Raw genomic sequence first — 21,858 nt, forward strand, 5'->3', positions numbered from 1 at the left:
ATAAAATTGAGTTCAGGCACATGCCCATTCATCACATGGACACACTTCCTCTCCCAGACCCCCACATGCATGTGTGTTTGAGCACCCACACCTCACTCCCCTTCTTGGCTTCCATGGCAACCCCCACGGGAACCTTTCCCCAATAGAATCTTTCCCCCACAGATACCACACCTGTTGACATTCTCACAAACAATTGCAACATTGTTTCAATAATATATAGAACTGTTCTCGCAGCTCTGGCATGTAAAGCTTTTTTGAGGCCTTGCTCACAATTCATTCTGTGGCAGCACAATGACCAAACGATATACTGTATGTGAGGCTCTTGATCATATCTGTGATCATGACTCTGGTGAGGAGAGTCCTTGTTAAACTTAGACACAAAGTAGTCTGTGAAAAATAGTACAATATGTTTCATCTGAGTATTTGTTATAGTCAAAATAATCCATACATTAGGCTTTTTTCTAACTCAAAAACGAGTTGTATGAGCTCAGGTCAATGAGGCCTACAGGCCATAAATAGCAAATAGAAGTTCACAAGAACTGAAGTTGATAAAAAGATCTAACACAACATTAGGTGATAATATATGTATTATTATGGATTTATAATCAGCTATCCAATGGGGCGGTCATTTTGGCCCGAGAACACAGCATTAATTAACATGAAACGGACACAACAGGAGGGTTAAGAACAAATTCTTATTTACAATGACGGCCTACCAAAAGGCCTCCTGCGGGGACGGGGGCTAGGATTAAAATATATATATAAATACAGGACAGAACACACATCAAGACAAGAGAGACAACACAACACAGCATAAAGAGACAACAACATAGCATGGCAGCAACACACGACAACAGGGAAGGGTAGCAACACAACATGACAACAACACGGAAGCAACACAGCACGGAAGCAACACAACATGGCAGCAGCACAATATATGCGGTGCTGCTCGTGGCAACGTCATTTCGTCGGTTAAAACTGTCCTTTTGATCCCATGAATGGTCAGCCCTGGCATCCATAGCTCTGTCTGAGAATTTGAGAGTGGCAGCATATCTCCAACCCATCCCTCATCTGTTTAGCAAAACAGTGGTGGGGTGTCGGTTTTGCTGTCCTTTGAATTGCAGAACGCCCCTTTAAGAAATGCCCATCAATCTGAAAGGGCACTTTTCTCATAGGAGGGCAAAAAAGGCCCCCCTTAGGTCCCTATCTGTGTGTGTACCTGAATAGAGGCCCTTATCCTACAGTGTTACATTGAGCCTGATGAAAAGGTGTTTCCCATGCCACCTTGAGCAGTCGTCATCCGATCGTAATTATAAGTAAACACAAAACATAGCGTGGGACCAAACACTTCCCTTGCAGGTCACCAGGAATTTATGGCAGGGTTGAATTCAGTTGCAGGTCATGTGGTTCTCTCTCAGGGCCATGCTTTCATATCATCTGCCTCAACCAATCTCCTCCCACAAAATGGCAGATGGATCACTCAACAGAATGATGTGTTGGAAGACATATCGCAGTTTCAATATCAAAGCTAGCGTGACTAATGATCATCTCTTTGGTTGTAATAAGTCCTGAATGGACAGTTGTTATGTTCGACACATCCTGAAGACTATAAAGAGAGAAATGGATTGACCGCAGCTCCGTGTTTGTACACACAGCAGGTGTCCAGAGTTGACCTCTCACCGAACGGAGCAGAGCTTGCAGGCCTTCTGCAGGATAAATTAGGTTTGGTTAGGATTACAGTTAGGTTAGGATTAAGTTTGGTTGTCCTCTCACCTCTCGGAGCAGAGCTTGCGGGCCTTCTGCAGCTGCATGGAGCACCACTTGGGCCTCCTCTCCTCCAGAGCCTGCAGTACCTTGTGCACAGTGGGCTTGGGCACACCCTTCTGCTGGCCCTGGCCCATGGTCCCCTGGAGGCACTCTGACAGCAGGGCCAGTCTCTCCTTGGCCCCCCGGTCCAAAGGCAAGCCGCACAGCAGCTCCAGTGAGTTGGGGTCCTCCAGGCACTGGCAGAGACAGCTAAGGAGGGCCCAGAGGAGCAGGCCTGTGGAGCGCAGCTGCCGAGCATGCTGGGAAAGGTGTTTCTCTGCGGTGTGGAAGAGGAAGCGCACTGGCAGAGGGAGGGAAGCCACGGCCGAGGGCAGGTTGGTGTAGATGAAGGAGAGGGCCTGGAGGGCCAGATTCACCACACCTGAACAGACAGGAGAGACAAACCAGGGGTAAGGAAACAAAGTGTTTCAGACAATACTGAGCATGAAATAAATATGTTAATTTAGCCAATGGATAATCAATTGAGTTCCGGTGTACTACAAGAAGAGATGCAATGCAAATATACATTTTTTGATCCACACAATTCAGTCCACACAATAATCCAGCTCAGAGTGAGACAGTGGCGCCAGTACGTACTCTTAGCTGATTCCCTCCCCTTGGGTGTCTGAAGGGTATAGCTCCACTCCTTGGGGACTTTAGTGAGGATGTTGTCTGGGACGTCCCGTCTGAGCAGGGAGGAACAGGGATCCTCAGAGGCCTGCCAAGCCAGTACCATGGTGACCAGATGGCCCAGAAGGCAGTGGACAGGCTGGTTGACCACTGCCCGGATAAAGCTGATCACCACGGGGACAGGCCGCACTGAATCTAGGACAGGCCAGGACAGGACAGGACAGGGTCAGCAATCACTTTCATGACAGAGGAACAGTAGTCGTTCTGAGTGTTCCAGAGGGATCTTCTTCTAAATTGGCTAATGCTTATCAATATTTAAATCAGCAACTTATCGAAACCTGGGGGAATCAGGTGAGAAAACTCTGTCAACCACCATAAATCACAATTTCAGTGCCAAGGAGTGCCAAGGAGAGAAAGATTATTTGAGGGTGAACAACTGAAAACAGAACAACAGATTTAAAAAGCTGAACCTTGCAACCGTAAATCTTTTGATGCGGAGAAGTTTTTGAAACCCACTACCAGGGGAAGAGAGGTATTCTGTATCAAAGCCAGGTGGGCATTAGGTGTATACCAGCTTTGCCGAAGTCAGGCCTTTCAACATTTTGGCCTTCAATACCCTGTACATATTAGTACCAGATCAGCAACAGTGTGCAGCTGTACGGCACTCATATCGTTTCCATGGCATTAGCAGTAAAACAAAGAGCTACATCAGAGAGATTTAGTACAGTGGCAGAACTGGAATGCATTGAAGTCCCAGGGGAATCCTACCATCTATAACTCTCCATCCCTTCAAAAACCCTGACGTGATATAGGCCTGCTACATGGTAAAGCAAGACCTCTGTCTCCAAAACCTCAACCCATTTGTCAAAAGTCACCCCATATTCAAAACCTGTTCACAACTCAGCTCTTATATAATCACTGACTACTTCAACACATAAGACTTCAGCCAGCTCCAGCTGATGGTTAAGTCATTGGACATCACAGACTGTAAAGAACACAGAACAGTAGAAAAGTTCCCAGAGAGATCAATAGTTTGGTTCGGGGAACTCCTGTGCCCCAAAATTCAATTACACACCATCTCAGTTGGGAGGTGCATCCCAGAGCAGCAATTAAGCCAACGATAGCAGGAGACACACAGAAAGAGAGAGAGAGAGAAGAAGAGAGAGAGAAGAGAGAGAGCGAGAGAGCGAGAGAGCGAGAAGAGAGAGAGAAGAGAGAGAGAAGAGAGAGAGAGAGAGAGAGAGAGAGAAGAGAGAGAGAGAGAGAGAGAGAGAGAGAGCACCGGGTGACATTGAGACGACAGGAGTGAATACACCACTGTCTTCTCTCCTTCTCCCCTTCCAACCTCCTACCCAATCACCCTAATTTATGCTACAATAATTACCTCTCGCATGTGATGGAGAAAAAAAACTACAGCAAAAGGAGCTGGGACTCCACAGGAGCCCTGATTAAACCCAAAATCAAATGGAAGTGTCAGGGAATAGTTGCAGTCTGTGTTATTGAGCACTGAACGATTAGTAGTACGATCAGCTCGACAGGATGAGCTGATGTTGGAGCGGGACTTCTTCTATGTTTTGTCATGGAAATGACAACACGTAAACAGTCACCAGAGAGCCAGTTAAGGGAGGGTTTGCGCTGCAGTTTAGGATTATTTGTACTGAGCCTCGAATCCATTCCGATAAAAGCCCACTTCGGACGTGGTGTATTCGTTAGAATGGTGACGACAGTGTTTACCTATGGGCATGCACACACGCTAGCACGCATGCACACACACACTCACACACGGCCACATAACTACTAATAGCGTTAACCTATATGTGGATTTGAACCTGATGTGGGTCAAATAGACATCTCAAATAGTTTCATATACTTTATTTTAGGTGTGTTTAATTTAGCTTGGAGTTTGTACTTTTGGGACTATTCCATTGGTTCCATTGTACCAGTCAGACTAAATAAATTGCAGCTCAAATTGGATTTCCCAAAACGTGATATATTTGGATCCAGATCTGAACATTAGGGACCATGACAAAATTAGGACATACCGTTGAAGTCAAACGTTTACATACACCTTAGCCAAATACATTTAAACTTAGTTTTTCACAATTCCTGACATTTAATCCTCGTAAAAATTCCCTGTTTTAAGTTAGTTAGGATCACCACTTTATTTTAAGAATGTGAAATGTCAGAATAATAGTAGAAAGAATGATTTATTTCAGCTTTTATTTCTTTCATCACATTCCCAGTGGGTCAGAAGGTTACATACACTCAATTAGTATTTGATAGCATTTCCTTTAAATTGTTTAACTTGGGTCAAACGTTTCGGGTAGCCTTCCACAAGCTTCCCACAATAATTGGGTGAATTTTGGCCCATTCCTCCTGACAGAGCTGGTGTAACTGAGTCAGGTTTGTAGGCTTCCTTGCTCGCACACGCTTTTTCAGTTCTGCCCACAAATTGTCTATAGGATTGAGGTCAGAGCTTTGTGATGGCCACTCCAATACCTTGACTTTGCTGTCTTTAAGCCATTTTGCAACAACTTTGGAATTATGCTTGGAGTCATTGTCCATTTGGAAGACCCATTTGTGACCAAGCTTTAACTTCCTGACTGATGTCTTGAGATGTTGCTTCAATATATCCACATAATTCTCCTTCCTCATGTTGCCATCTATTTTGTGAAGTGCACCAGTCCCTCCTGCAGCAAAGCACCCCCACAACATGATGCTGCCACCCCTGTGCTCACGGTTGGGATGGTGTTCTTCGGCTTTCAAGCCTCCCCCTTTTTCCTCCAAACATAACGATGGTCATTATGGCCAAACAGTTCTATTTCTGAGCGGCATTTCAGGTTATCAATATAGGACTCATTTAACTGTGGATATAGATACTTTTGTACCTCCTGTCCTCCTGCATCTTCACATCTTCAGAAAGTCCTTTGCTGTTGTTCTGGGATTGATTTGCACTTTTAGCACCAAAGTACGTTAATCTCTAGGAGACAGAACGCGTCTCCTTCCTGAGCGGTGTGGAAATTGCTCTCAAGGATGAACCAGACTTATGGAGGTCTACAATTAGTTTTCGTTGCTGATTTCTTTTGATTTTCCAACGATGTCAAGCAAAGAGGCACTGAGTTTGAAGGTAGGCCTTGAAATACATCCACAGGTACACCCCCAATTGACGTCAATTAGCCTATCAGAAGCTTCTAAAGCCATGACAACATTTTCTGGAACTTTCCAAGCTGTTTAAAGGCACAGTCAACTTAGTGTATGTAAACTTCTGACCCACTGGAATTGTAATACAGTGAATTATAAGTGAAATAACCTGTCTGTAAACAATTGTTGGAAAAATGTATTGTGTCGTGCACAAAGTAGATGTCCTAACCGACTTGCCGAAACTATAGTTTGTTAACAAGAAATGTGTGGAGTGGTTGAAAAACTAGTGTTAATGACTCCAACCTAAGTGTACGTAAACCTCCGACGTCAACTGTAGGTTTCTTCAGTGCTTTTCTTTGGAAACGCAGTCTGCATCCTGCATTGTGTGCTCTCGAGTGCCTACAGTACAGCGCACTCCAGTGTAAAATATAGGTTCTGTATAGCAACAATGAGGTTTCAATACCTGCCGGGCTGTATAGATAGTCCCATAAGTGTCCTCTGTCAAAGTAAGTCTCCAGGGCCAGAGTCAGGGCTTTTGGGACATTGTTCAGAGAACTGAGCACGTTGTACACAGCCTCCATAAACTCATCTCCAGCATCGCTCTTCACAGGTGACACAGCATCAGCATCTGCCTCCTCCTCCACGCAGAAATCTGAAAAGTTGAAGTGACAGACACACATAAAATGCCAAGGACTATAGTGAAACCCAAGCGTTCAAACACGTTCGGGAGTGCCAGTCAGTTTTGAATGGGGTCTCTTCAGCTGCAATATATGACCGTGCACTGCTAACCTTTCATTTCAACCTTAGTCGTCATGATACAGAACATTCCCCAGCTGCACCTTCGAGGTGGGGGCTGAGGAGAGGTGGAAATAAAGCAATATCAAACGCGCCAAGCGAGAAAATATCTCAAGGCTGTCAAGGCTGTCCAAACTGGGACACGCCAACGAAAGGTAACAAAATAACTATTGGCATAGAAAATACACACCCACACATCTTTAGTGAAACTATACAAAAACAACTGAATCCCCAAGCCTCTTGTGGATGAATATCTAGTAGACGAAAGGCAGGAAATAAGTAGGAACACGTTCTGCCAGGATGTCCTTGTGGGGGTCGCTGCAGGCATGGTGTGGTGAGGGTTGGGGGTTGGGAGGTGGGGGTAGGGGCCGAGGGGGAGGGGGATCATCTGTGTTCCTCCAGTGGCACAGGTCCAGAGGCCGTCCGTCAGTCTATTTTGTGGGAGATGACAGGTATTTGAATAGGAGGCCGAATGCAACGCAACACTCAATGAGCGGGCCCTTTGATGGAAGGCAGGGAGCTGTTTGCGTTCCCCCTTGACAAATGTTGGACTGTTTTAAAATGACAGGCCTAAATTACCTGCCGCATTAAGGGACGCAGGGGCCCTAATATCACCCGGCTTAATAAGAAGCCAGGAAGCCCATCGCCGCTCAACCACTGATGGGAATTGATTTCCTCTCTGTTTTTTTTCTCCCGACGTGGCACAAAAAAAAAGTGGTCAAACATCCTTTGACCTACAATCACTCTATTACACTGCATTATGTGGATAATGCTGCGGCCTTGTAGTCTGTCGGCCTGGTAATTGGTCCTTAAGGAGAGGGCGCGTGGTGATAGCGCCATGCCCACTGTCGAGGGGAAAGGGGGGACTTATATTCATTTCCACTTGGGGTGCTGAAGAGCATGGCGGGTTAACTAGACACCTTTTAATAATTATCCCATTACGGAACCGGAGATGAGTTATGATAGATAGACTACTGTTCCATCTCTGAGGAGTCTCTCTCTCTCTCTCTCTCTCTCTCTCTCTCTCTCTCTCTCTCTCTCTCTCTCTCTCTCTCTCTCTCTCTCTCTCTCTCTCTCTCTCTCTCTCTCTCTCTCTCTCTCTCTCTCTCTCTCTCTCTCTCTCTCTCTCTCTCTCTCTCTCTCTCTCTCTCTCTCTCTCTCTCTCTCTCTCTCTCTCTCTCTCTCTCTCCTGTAATTGGAAGCAGACACAGTGTGTGATGATAATAAAACAGTCCTGTGTATAAAGCTGCTCATTTACAGAGAGGACCTAGCGTAGCGGAAATCTGTGCCCAGCCTGCTGGCGCTGCTGCGCGAGAGGACAGACCCACCCATCAGAGAGCAGTTAAGGCAGCAGTGGCTGCTGAGAGTTGGGACGAGGAGAATGGCCGGGTTTGTCTGGTTCCTCTTAATTAGCTGGTCTCCGAGGTAGAGTTCGGTTTGGTGGCGATGTTGATTTACGACGGTGCAGTGCAGGCCCGGGCGATGGTGGGGAGGGGAGAAACGCTAGCTAGCTGCCGTCGTCTTAGAAGGCCGGCGTTGTTATTAATGAGGTCGCTTTAATGTGAATTAATGTGCAAGTGCACAACAGTCTTTAAAGGTTACACTTTCACAATGTGGAGAGAGGAGAAGGAGATGTTTAAAGGTCAGTGTGTGAGCTCAGGTTAGCCCTGTTGGGTGTTTATTACGGCTCTCTATTGATTTAGTCGGGATGAAGAAGGCCCTGATGATGATGAGGAGGATGATGACAACTCCATAAAACAAATGGGCTCCATCCAAAGATGTTCAGGCACTGCACAGCCTGTCCATAGATGTGATTAGTTTCATTGGGGCCCTGGGCACAGATTACATTTTAAAGGTTTCATAACCAAAGTGGATCCTATCCTACCCATGGGCCTCTGGGAGGTTGACGGCTTGACTTTGGTTTCACTTTGCCTAATAAAGATCTAACACATGAATTAAAAAAAATATATCATATTTGGGAGAATGAAGAGTTTGTGCAACCAACAAAGCAACAACATGACATCTCAGAAAACTCAGTTGGATATCGGACTCATTTTTCATTTTTCAATCCCCTTTCCCAGGTGTGTGTGGTGCAACGAGCAGGTTGTTAGAGTATTTCCATCAGAGTGTCTTACGGGAGTGTTCCAGGAGGACTCGCAGCAGGTGACAGTCTCTGTGCAGGATGGCGGTCAGCAGCAACCTGGGACTGCATCTTGGGTCAGAGGTCAGCAGCCTCAGCTGGCACTCGGAGGTCGCTTCGCCCGCCAGGCCCTCCCTACAAGACAGAGACAGTCACGGGTCAGACGGACAGGAGAAACGGCGGCGGGAGAAACAACACACAACAACAGTGACGGCTCTGCAGCGTCGGGTAACTAGAATGATAGAAAGCAGTCCATTCAGACAAGGGAGGACGCACATCCGTGAACTGCAAATATACTGTTATGATATAGCAACTTCCTTGAATGTCAGTTCCTCCCTTACCAGATTAGTGCGCAAATGCCTTCATGCTCGCTTACTTCGAGAGTGCACCAGGAAGGAATTACATTTAATCTTGGCCAGCTCCAAGCAAATGAACATTTGGGGAGAAGCCAAATACATAAATATACAGCATAACCCTCTATGTATTTTGTGGAACCATGAGGCTGCAGCCAGCTGGGTGTAATGAGGCATGTCCTTGGAGTTTGCGTGCGAGTGTGCATGTGTGTGAATGTGTGAGTGTGCGTGTGAGTGTGCACGGGCGTGTGTTGTATACGTCTCAATAAAAACCTGATAAAGGGCAAGGAAAACTAGGCGGAGGACGGGGGAGGGAAAGTTAGCCACCCCGTTCCAGCCAAAAAGCGAGAGCGTGGTGCACCCTGCTGCTTGAGTGAGGAACACTATGCCTTAACCTGACGGCGCAGTTTATGATGTCACTGGGGCTGCAAATCCAGGAGAGATCCTCCCTTAACTGCTGTGATAAATCTGACCAGCTACAGCACAGGGTCGGCTTCCAGTGTCAAAACAAGAGAGCTCCACACTTTTGATTGGCCATAATACTGCTTGATTTATCGACGTGCTTTGTGTTTTTATTGTTGTTTTATTTAATAATCATCACTGTCGGTTTATGTGAGGAGCTGAGCTGAGGGAAGGTCTGGCTACAGGGCCCAGCCATGGAAGGACCTGTGGATTTGGCCAGGGAACCACAGCACAGCAAGGCACCCTGCCATCGCTGAACATGAGGAAAATAAAGAAGGTCATAAACATAAACTCATTTCAACTCTCAGGGAGTATGGCAGGGGTTAGATGGGAGGTGATTTGTGCTCTCTAAGCCTGCGATGACATCACCCAAGAGTAAGGGTGGTGAGGGGAGACAGCAGTATGGGGCGAGTGCGGAGAGTGACTGAGTGCACCTTCTCAGGTCAGAGAAGTCATTCCTCCCCAAACCTCCAAACACGAGCGCATGCACGCACACCCCTCGTCCCACTCCGAAACAGTCGTCTCTGTTCACACCCTCAGCGAAAACCCCTTCAGCAGCCATTAACATAAACACAGTGTGTGTAGTAACACTATTGCTTCCCACCTCGACTTCTTTAACTGCATCTGTGTTGTATTACAGCCCCGGGTATGACTGGGGCCCTCACAAAGACGACGCCCTAACTCAGCACACATATGGTGCTTGACATATGGCCCTTGGGCCGTGGTGGGTATACTCTCTGCGTGTAAGAGTTTGTGCGAGTGTGCGTATGTTACGTACCGTGCTGCCTGCTGGGTGAACAGGCCAGGGTGGATGGCACTGAGCCAGTGTATGCCAGGGCTGCCTGGGGAATGGGCCAGAGCTGGCGCGGAGCCCTCTCCAGGTCTGTACTGGAAAGTCCTGAGGGATATGACACATAGCCATCAGAATACAGCATATCAGCCCAATGTGTCCTTTGCCTATGCCGTGACAGTGTATGGACCTCAGAACAGCCTCAATTCGTCGGGGCATGGACTCTCCAAGGTGTCGAAAGCATTCTACAAGGTTGCTGGCCCATGTTGACTCCAATGCTTCCCACAGTTGTGTCAAGTTGGCTGGATGTCCTTTGGGGTGGTGGACCATTCTTGATACACACGGGAAACTCTTCTGCGTGAAAACCCAGCAGCGTTGCAGTTCCTGACACAAACCGGGCCCCTTCGTCTACACCGATTGAAGTGGATTTAACAGGCGACATCAATAAGGGATCATAGCTTTCACCTGGATTCACCTGGTCAGTCTATGTCATGGAAGGAGCAGGTGTTCCTAATGTTTCGCGGATTGACACCCTGCATAAAGAGTGGTCTGTTACAACAAAGCCAGGTTAATCTTACCATGCTGCATTAATGTACATCAATATAGGTTTATGATGTCAGAGTGAACCCCTGGGACTAAGCGGCGGTTTAAAAGACGACAGTTCCCAGAGGTTTGGGGTTGGTAAAAGGCAGACAGCATGCGCTACAGCTGATTGGCTAGTGCGGCCAGTGTGAGAGATCAGATGGCAGAGGCTGTGTTTGTACCAGTAGAGCTGAGGCAGGGGTGCGGTCACGATGACCAGCGTGGTCAGGAGCTGGTCACACAGGCTGTGGATTGAGGCGACCCAGACGCAGCCCGCCACCGATGGCTCTGACTGAGCCAGCGCCTCGGGCCGCTCACACACACTCCACATGAGCTGCTCCACACACAGCAGCACCACCGTGATGTCACACCTGGGGGGTGGGGGGGGAGAAGGGGTTAGACACTACACAGAGCATCCCGAACTCTCATCAGGCATGACATCATAACATGACAACATGGTTGGCGAGCCAGATGAAACCTCCTGCTGAGTTTATGACAGGACAGTTACGGGCCTGAGGCCTTCGCTCTACTATGTAAATAAATAGCTTCTTTCATGTCCAGAAAGCAGTAAATCTGTTTCCTCAATTGGTTGTAGGGCTTTTATTGGACTATTTCTTCACGGGAGCCAAATCTGTCATCACCGTTCTAAGTTAGATGGACAGCATTCCTAAGTGTGTCTTAGTGTAATCATGTGAGGGTTGTGAGTTGGAGCAGAGATAGACAGAGGAACCCTACACTTCCTCTCTCTCTTTGGAAGGCCTGTATGTAACACACACACACACACACACACACACACACACACAACACTAATTCATGGACGACCTGCACATTGTCATCCGTCAGCGGTGATGTGAAGCAGTTGTGGACTGAAGGCCTCAGCATGTGTTCAGGGTGTGTTTAGTATGTGTTAATGCAGCGTTCAGTCCCCCACGTCAAGCCCAAGAGGAACACTATGGAACTGAGCCTAACCCTAACACGACAACACTAACAACAACAACAACACCAACACCACAAACAACAACACTAACACCAACAATACTAACAACACGATCAACACCAACAACAACACTAACAACACGATCAACACTAATAACACCAACAGCACAAACAACAACACTAACAACACTAACAATACTAACAACACGATCAACACCAATAACACCAACAGCACAGACAACAACACTAACAACACTAACAATACTAACAACATGATCAACACCAACAACACAAAATACACAAACAATAATAACAACACAAAATCCACCAACAATACTAACAACACTAACAATACTAACAACACGAACAATACTAACAACACAAACAACACTAACAACACAAACAACACTAACAACACAAACAACACCAACAATACTAACAACACAAACAACACTAACAATACTAACATCACTAACAATACTAACAACACAAACAACACTAACAATACTAACAGCACTAAAAATACTAACAACACAAACTACAAACAACACGAACAATACTAACCCTACTAACACCACTATCAACACTAACAGCAACACTAACAATACTAACAAAACTAACACTACTAACATTACTAACACCACTAACAATACTAACACTACTAACAATACTAGCACTACTAACAATCATAACAACACTAACACTACAAACAACACTAACAATACTAACACGACTAACAATACTAACAACACTAACACTACAACCAACACTAACAATATGACTACTACTAACAACACTGACAAAACTAACAATACTAACAAAACTAACACCACTAACAACACTAACACTACTAACACTACTAACAACACTAACACTACTAACACTACTAACAATACCAACAACACTAACACTACAAACAACACTAACAAAACTAACACTACTAACACCACTAACACTATTAACACCACTAACATTACTAACAATACTGACAATACAAACAACACTAACACTACAAACAAGACTAACAATACTAACACCACTAACACTACAAACAACACTAACACAACTAACACCACTAACACTACTAACACCACTATCAACACTAACACTACTAAAACTACTAACACTACTAACAATACAAACAATACTAACACTACAAACAACACTAACAATACTAACACTACTAACACTGCAAACAATACTAACAATACTAGCAACACTAACACTACAAACAACACCAACAATATTGACACTACGAACAATACTAACAACACTAACACTACAAACAACACTAACAAAACTAACACTAATAACAATAATAACAACACTAACACTACAAACAACACTAACAATACTAACACTACTATCAACGCCAATAACACTAACAATACTAACAATACTAACAATAATAAGAACACTACCACCACAACCAACACTAACAATACTAACAACACTAACAACACTAACACTATAAACAACACTACCAATACTAACACTATTAACAGCGCTATCAACACTAACACTACTAACAACACTAACAACACAGACACTACTAACAATACTAACAATACTAACACCACTAACAATCCTAACAATAATAAAAACACTAACACTACAAACAACACTAACAATACTAACACTACTAACTATACTAACACTACTAACAATACTAACAACACTAACCACACTAACAATACTACTGGCACTAACAATACTAGCACTACTAACAATACTAACAACACTGACAACCCTACCAATACTAACAACACTACCAATGCAAACACTACTAACACCACAAACCATACTAACACTACTAACAATACTACCGCCACTAACAATACTAACACCACTAACACCACATACAATACTAACCACACTACCAATACTAACACCACTAACAATACAACACTAACAATACTAACACTACTAACTATACTAACACTACTAACAATACTAACAACACTAACCACACTAACAATACTACTGGCACTAACAATACTAGCACTACTAACAATACTAACAACACTGACAACCCTACCAATACTAACAACACTAACAATACTAACACCACGAACCATACTAACACTGCTAACAATACTAACACCACTAACAACACTACCAATACTAACACCACTGACAATACTAACACCACTGGCAATACTAACAACACTATCAATACTAACAACACTAACACTACTAACAATGCTAACACTTCTAAAAACACTAACCACACTAACAATACTACTCGCACTAACAATACTAGCACTACTAACAACACTGACAACCCTACCAAAACTAACAACACTACCAATGCTAACACTACTAACACCACTAACACCACAAACCATACTAACACTACTAACAATACTAACACCACTAACAACACTACCACCACTAACAACACTACCAATACTAACACCACTGACAATACTAACACCACTGGCAATACTAACAACACTATCAATACTAACAACACTAACACTACTAACAATGCTAACACTTCTAAAAACACTAACCACACTAACAATACTACTCGCACTAACAATACTAGCACTACTAACAACACTGACAACCCTACCAAAACTAACAACACTACCAATGCTAACACTACTAACACCACTAACACCACAAACCATACTAACACTACTAACAATACTAACACCACTAACAACACTACCAATACTAACACCACTAACACCACTAACAATACTAACAACACTACCAATACTAACACCACTAACAATACAACACTACCAAAACTAACACTACCAATGCTAACACTACTAACACCACTAACACCACAAACCATACTAACACTATTAACAATACTAACACCACTACCAATACTAACACCACTAACGATACTAACACCACTAACAATACTAACACCACTAACAACACTACCAATACTAACACCACTAACGATACTAACACCACTAACAATACTAACACCACTAACAGCACTACCAATACTAACACCACTAACAATACTAACAATACTAACACCACTAACATCACTACCAATACTAACACCACTAACAATACTAACACTACTAACAATACTAACACCGCTAACACCACTAACAGCACTACCAATACTAACACCACAAACAATACTAACACTACTAACAATAGTAGCACTACTAACACTACTAACACCACTAACACTACCAACAACACCAACACTACTAATGCCACTAACAATACTAACACCACCAACAATAATAACACCACTAACACTACCAATACTAATAACACTACCAATGCTAACACTACTAACACCACAAACCATACTAACACTACTAACACTACTAACAACACTACCAATACTAACACCACTAACAATACCTACACCACTAACACTACTAACACCACTAACAACACTACCAATACTAACACCACTAACAATACTAATGCCACTAACAATACTAACGCCGCTAACACTACTAACACTACTAATACTACTAACAACACTACCAATACTAACACCACAACCAATACTAACACTACTAACAATAGTAGCACTACTAACAATACTAACACTACGAATAATACTAACACTACCAACACCACTAACAATAATAACGCCACTAACAACACCAACCATAATAACACCACTAATACTAACACTACTAACAACACTAAGACCACAGACAATACTAACACTACTAACACCACTAACAATAATAACAACACTAACAGAACTATCTGAACTAACAATACTAACACCACTAGCACTACTAACAATACTAACATCACTACCAATACTAACAATACTACCACTGCTAACAATTCCAACAATACTAGCGATACTAACACCACTAACAATACTAACAATACTAACAACACTGACAATACAAACAACACTAACAACACCAACAACACTAACAATAATGTGTGTGTGTATATGAGTGTATGTACGCATGTATGTCTGTGTGTATGTTCCTGTATGCATATGTGCGCGTGTGTATGGGGAAGCACTGCCTCATACCATACTGTACCTGATCTGCAGGTGCCTCTTGTAGGAGGGCCGTGCCCTGGAGTACCTCTGCACCAGAACCTGCAGACTCTCACTGGTCACCTGAGCAAGCACGTCCCGCCCCACAGAGCCTGGCACAGCCAACCACAGGTCAGTACGCAGCCCAGTCAGGAAGTAGTGCCACATCTGCACTGAGAATGAACACCTATCACCCTGCAGAGAGAGAGATAGAGGGAGCGAGGGAGCGAGATAGAGAAATGGAGAGATGGATGGATGGATAGATGGGAGAAACAGTGAGCGAGTGATAGAAAGAGAGAGAATGAGAGGGATAATGAATGTGTGAGAGAGAGAGAGAGAGAGAGAGAGAGAGAAAGAGAGAGAGAGAGAGAGACAGTGCTGTCAACACATAGAAGGCCCCATGGTCACACCACCTGCACTCTGCACCTGGGCTCCTGTTCCCCTATGTGACTAAAGACTGCTTTCATGCCCTGATCTGTGGAAGGCATCACAGACAAGGGGAACAGTCTGGAATATCACTAAACACACAGATGTTCACTCACACACACACACGCACACACACACACACACACACACACAAACACACACAGATGCTCACGCACACACACACACACTGAAATTAGATGACAAAAAGATGAATGGGGTTTTACATCGGGTCAAAGAAATGTTGTAAAACAAAGACAGAGAGAGAGAGAGAGGAGAGAGAGGAGGGAGAGGGAGAGGAGAGAGAGAGACAGGAGAGGTAGAGAGAGAGAGAGAGAGAGAGAGAGAGAGAGAGAGAGAGAGAGAGAGACATAATGAGAGAGGCTGGTTTCCTGTCTCTAATTGCTTTCAGACAAGGGGAGGGGGGGGGGGGGGCAGTCCTATACAGTTGGTGTTGTGACCAAAGAGAGATTATTAACAACATGTTCGACATCTAGTAATGATCTCAGCCCCCTCTTCCCCCTCCTCCCCACAAGCAAATAATTTAGGGATTGTCTCTGGACAGAGAGCATGACCATACGTCCGGGATTAAGACTCCATCCTCTGCCTCTGGACCCAACAGACCCCCCTGAATTACAATCTGTACCAGGACCAAGAGGAAGTGCACGTGTGGCTGAGACTTGTCTGTGGCTGGGCCTGGCCAGGTTGTGGGTCTTGGTGCTGGGTCTGGGCCGGAAGAGCTAAGCTGCCTCCCTGGAGGAAAACACACCTGCACACAGCAGGCCTGTCTGACCTCAGTGACTGGGAATGGAGGGAGAGGGAGGGAGTGGGCAAGGGAGGGAGGGGGTTCTGGGTTGGTTTAGGGGGCATAGGTATGGTTTGGACAGGGGCTCCAGCAGCCCTGTTTCCAGATGGTCACAGTGCAGACGCCTCGATCCCACCAGCCCTCAGGGAAGCACGGGAGCCCCAGATGTGCTGGGAGAGCTGAGAGTGGAGCCCTGAGTTTGGGGGCGGGAGGGGAAGGGGGTGCTGATAATGCAAAGAGTGCATTTTGGGAATACATCTAAAGAGGGAGAGAGCTCTTCATAGACAAAAAAAAACTACCTTGAACTACCTTGACTACCTTGACACAACACACACAAAAACACAAGACTCCATTACTCTCTCTTGCTGACAAATACCAGCAGAGAATCTCCATTAGCACAGAGAGCATTATCGAAACGCTTGCTACAGTAGAGTACCATGCAGTAATTGTGGTCTAGCTCACCTCGTAGAAGGGTTTGGGGTCAGCCCAGTGGTGGCTCTCTGCGTCTTGCAGGATAGTGCTGGTGCACACCTGGACACAGTAGCTGGCCAGCTGCTCTCTCAGGCCCTCCGTCACATCCTGGTACCTCTGGATGGGCAGCAGTGTCATGGGGCTGCAGGGCCACAAACAACACACACGCAGGAATACCTTTCAACAGGATTGCACAGGGGCCAAAGAAAGGGGAGGGAGGGGGCAGTTCAAGAGAATAGGGGGTGAGGGGCCACAGGGCAGGTGAAGGTGGGGGGCGTGAGGGAAGAGGTAGGGCACATGGGCAAGCAGGGCACTTTGAGGAGGGATACGTGGAGTGCAGTGGCAAAAGGGGTACTAGGAGGTAAATAAATCTGCCAGATGTATTCACAAATGGCTGTGATTAGAACCACTCCATTATTTCCCTCCCTCCCTTCTCTCGTAGCCCCTCCCCCTTCAAACAGCCCACCCCCTTCTCTCCAAACTCTCTCCATCTTGCTCCCCAGCCCTCTCTGTCAGTGCTAGGCCACACAGACTCTCTGTAGCCTTCTCACTCTCCTCTGCCTTTAACCTTTGGCTCAGTTTGAGAGGCAACATCTGTTTTCCAACCAACACATCTCCTCCATTCCACCAGACAGACGAACGGACGGTGCAGTCAGGCCATCGCTCGCACACAGATATGCAGATTCTTTACAACTCAATTACAGAGTTTTAGTACCTTTGGCAGTGCTCTGACAATCTCCCTTGGCTGAGAAACTACACTGGACATCAATAAATCCCCCAGAATATTTTGGAAAATATGTCTGGTGAACCCCTTGGCTTTTTATGGCTTTCTGCTTGTTTTAAATCTTTGTTGTCATGGAGGTGCAGTTTTCTTTTAGCCAGGGTTGGGGAGTAACAGATTACATGTAATCCGTTACATGTAAGGGATTACAAAAAATGGTAACTGTAATCCGTTATGTTAGCAGCAAAAATATTGTAATCTGATTACAGGTAGTGTAATGATAATTACTTTGAGGATTACTTTTACATTCAGAAAGGATGTTTTCCCCAAAAAAATGTTGGCACTGTTTTCTCAATGACATTCAAATCAGCATGAAAAAAAGGTGCAAGTTTAAGTTTGTTCCACCTGAGCGAGTCTGACCACAAGTCAGAGACCACTATGATGACACACCAAATGTGTTTGATGGATCGCGGGAACAGAGCAGGAATAGGCTTTTGGAGGCTACAGTCCAAGCCATGTCTTCCAATGGTACGACTGCTGTCGGCGTCCAAAGATGATCCAACTTGAATAAACGCTTGGAGGTAAGGATGACAGTAGTGGTGTAGTCTATGGTGATATGGATATCACTTATTACTGATATCTACGTAGCGCAATGATGTGAATCACACTGCTGCTCTCTCATTTAGCTATTTGCGCCTTGCGGATTGTGGTTGTTGTGGATGGCTGATCACAAATCTAAATGTGTATTTCAAACCAGTATTGGTTGAATTCAAGATGTTTATGCTGCGTATCAATCATTGTTTTTTAACCAGTGGACAGCCAGTGAAAAATACATTCTTGCAACAGCTTCATAGTGCGGATCTCAGCCTACGGAATAAAAATGGGGCTTTTATTGCTCAATCTAATTCATGCTGATAAAAAAAGAAATCCATTGGCCTAATAGACACATGCTCAAACTCGTCCAGGTTTGATAGACTTAAAGGGGCCATCTGTAGGTGCTACATTCATTCTTTAACTATATATCAATGGATATATCCATAGATTCTTGAAGAATATAACTTGTAAATGCCTCATAAGCTTAGTTCAACTGTCACACTCCATGAGAATCCAAAATAGAATCTTGTTTTACTCCAATGTTTGTAAACATTGTAAATGTAACATGGTTAAATTTATACTTTTTATATAATGGATGGCCAGTCCTTGCATCCATAGCTCTGTCTATTCATCTGAGAGTGGTTATAATTCTCCAGGCCCATCCCTCATCTTTTTACCAAAACAGAGGCGGGCTGGCCGTTTTGTTATTGTTTCATCTGTGGATTTGCCCTTTAAACAGCTGCAAATTATCAAGATATCAAAGTGTCACCAACAAAAAGGTAAACAAAAGGCCTATAGCAAATGCAGCAGCATATGGCATTAATTTTTCACAAGTAAATAGCACTTCTCAGTAGTGCTCAAAGCATGCCATTCCATGAGCGCAGCATTTATTTTTCAACTCGAATCAATGAGCCCAATTAGTCCTTCATGACAACAGAGTAGGGTTGGCTAATAAATCCTTAGTTTTGGGGTCATGCTCAGGTAAAACAATTTGGCTAATCTATACTTTCATATTTCCAAGTCCTATTGTTGAAGATCAAGGGGTATAACATTTATTGGAATGACTGGAATTCTGATAGACTTTGGTTTTTAATGTAAAGTCATAATTTAATCGTATTATTTGTAGTAGAAAGCACCTCTTGCACAGAGATGCAGTGCCTTAGACCGCTGCACCACTCGGGAACCCACAGAACCATGAAGTAAAATTGAACATCCATATATGGCCAGCTATGTAAACTTTAACATTGATTTATCCTGCAATAGATGTCGTTCAATTGGTAACATACATTGTTGTCTTCAACTAAAGCCTCTTGAGGGGAAAGTCATCTAAAAGTAACTGCACGTAATCAAAGTACGTAATCAGACTACTTTTGGGTACCCCAAAAGTTACATTACTGATTACAATTCTAGACAGGCAACTAGTAACCGTAACGGATTACATTTAGCAAGTAACCTACCCAACCCTGGCCATGACACAGGGTTGTAGTGATTATGTACTTGAGAAGGGAGTTGGAAGGTGGACTGTTGAACAAGGGGAGTGGGTGGTGTTTAATACAACTATTATGCTCTTGAGTGTGGAAACAAACAGAGGTACACATACGCATGACCGCACGCAGTACACAAACTCACACACGCAGTCTAAACAGACTCACACTCTGGCTGCGGTGGGGTTAGTCTCTCTGAGTTGGGCCTCATAGTGACACAGCCGTTGGTGGATGTACATACTGGTGCCCAGCAGAGCAATAAGGTTCTTCAAGGGGGCAGCAGAGGGCACCTCCCCTGCCCGTTCCTCCACACGGCCCAGGATGGCAGACGTGACCCAGGCACACACCTCCACGAAGCTGCAGCGCACCTCCAGGAGGGCGGCATCTCCACACGCCTCCGCCAGGGGCAGGAGGGCATCACACTCCCCCATGATGTCGCCACAGAACTAGCCAGAGAGGAACAGAGTGGGGATGGATGAGAGCCAAGCCAACAAGAGAGAGAGAAAGCGAGAGCGAGAGTGACAGCATAGACATGAGGTGCCTCTCAGTGAAGGCATGTTATAAACTACAATACGTCTCAATCACCTTTGTTTCTCTGCTTTTACACTCCCATCTTAGCCATGCCCCTAACTGAAAGGTCAAGGTTCAAAGCTACAGAGGTCACCGGTGGTACCTTAATTTGTGGAGGACAGGCTCTTAGTTATGTTAGTTAACATAATGAATGGAACGGTATCGAAACAGATTGAACACATAGTTCCATTCCAACCACTATTATGAGCCGCCCTCCCCTCAGCAGCCTCCTGTGACAGAGGTGTTTAGCTCTTCCTCCTGGTCCTCAACCTCTGTCCCCCTGGCAGACATCACCTACCACATCTACACCTCCGCTCATAACATCAGGATACATCTATTCCTATCCAGCCCAGGGAAAGAATGTCTCCAATGTGCATTTTATTAGTGGGGATTCAGTTTGAACGACAGCGGAGAGCTGCGGGCCGGGTCGGGCCGGGCCGGAGCTTGAGTGACTGAACGTCTTCCAGTTCCCCTCCCGCAGCGCTTGGACAGCAGAAGCAGCACGTCTCCTTTTTTCCACATGGGTCCCGGGGAAACTTTTCTGTTTGGGCCGTGCTGCACCTTTCTGTTTGGAAAGGACAGGATACTTGAGGAGCCTAGCAGCTGGGTGTGGTCTGTCTGGGGGAGGATGGTTGGTTGTTTTCAGTGGAGGAGGAGGGTGAGGAAGAGGATTGGGGGGAGGGGGGGGGGGTAAGAGGATTGTCCAGAGAATGTAGAAAGACAGTGTCAAATGAATCATCTCACAGAGCGAGAGACAGACACAGAGACATCACCCTGACACACACACACAACCCTTCCCATTGACAGCACGTTGAGAATAACGACAGAGGCGAATGCCAAAGAGTCACACGTGTGTGAATGAGTTCACCCTACTTTTTTATATGTGAGCTATGTGCCAGGGTGATTTAAAAGCAGTAAAACATGGCCAGGTACGCTCATATATTTCCTAAATTCCCGCAGGAGTTGGCTTGCCCTTAGTGTGGAAAAGCACTGAATGTATTTTCTCCCTTCTCCATAACAAAGCCCTTCCAATAGTGGCAGCACGGATATATCAGCTCAGCTCCATTTTGTTTTACACTCACACTGCCTTACTTGACTTACTGTAACACTGGCAGGAGGTCTGACAGTATTACAGACTGAACCGATGGACTATAGACT

The 21,858-nt window shown here is 45.0% G+C and overlaps 1 protein-coding gene across 1 annotated transcript in view; it reads right to left on the minus strand.

The window, feature by feature from the left end:
* LOC139389409 (KIAA0825 ortholog) overlaps nucleotides 1–21,858 on the minus strand; it is a 148,688-nt gene that overhangs the window by 90,780 nt on the left and 36,050 nt on the right. Inside the window, exons 8-16 of the mRNA XM_071136149.1 lie at nucleotides 20,299–20,576; nucleotides 17,323–17,473; nucleotides 15,637–15,827; nucleotides 10,882–11,070; nucleotides 10,106–10,225; nucleotides 8,508–8,647; nucleotides 6,041–6,229; nucleotides 2,404–2,631; nucleotides 1,774–2,188 (exon numbers count right to left, since the gene is read on the minus strand). Of these exons, the coding sequence (XP_070992250.1) occupies nucleotides 1,774–2,188; nucleotides 2,404–2,631; nucleotides 6,041–6,229; nucleotides 8,508–8,647; nucleotides 10,106–10,225; nucleotides 10,882–11,070; nucleotides 15,637–15,827; nucleotides 17,323–17,473; nucleotides 20,299–20,576 (1,901 nt within the window). The remainder of the gene's footprint in view (nucleotides 1–1,773; nucleotides 2,189–2,403; nucleotides 2,632–6,040; nucleotides 6,230–8,507; nucleotides 8,648–10,105; nucleotides 10,226–10,881; nucleotides 11,071–15,636; nucleotides 15,828–17,322; nucleotides 17,474–20,298; nucleotides 20,577–21,858) is intronic.

This window comes from Oncorhynchus clarkii, chromosome 30, assembly GCF_045791955.1.
Source record: "Oncorhynchus clarkii lewisi isolate Uvic-CL-2024 chromosome 30, UVic_Ocla_1.0, whole genome shotgun sequence".
NCBI lineage: Eukaryota > Metazoa > Chordata > Actinopteri > Salmoniformes > Salmonidae > Oncorhynchus > Oncorhynchus clarkii.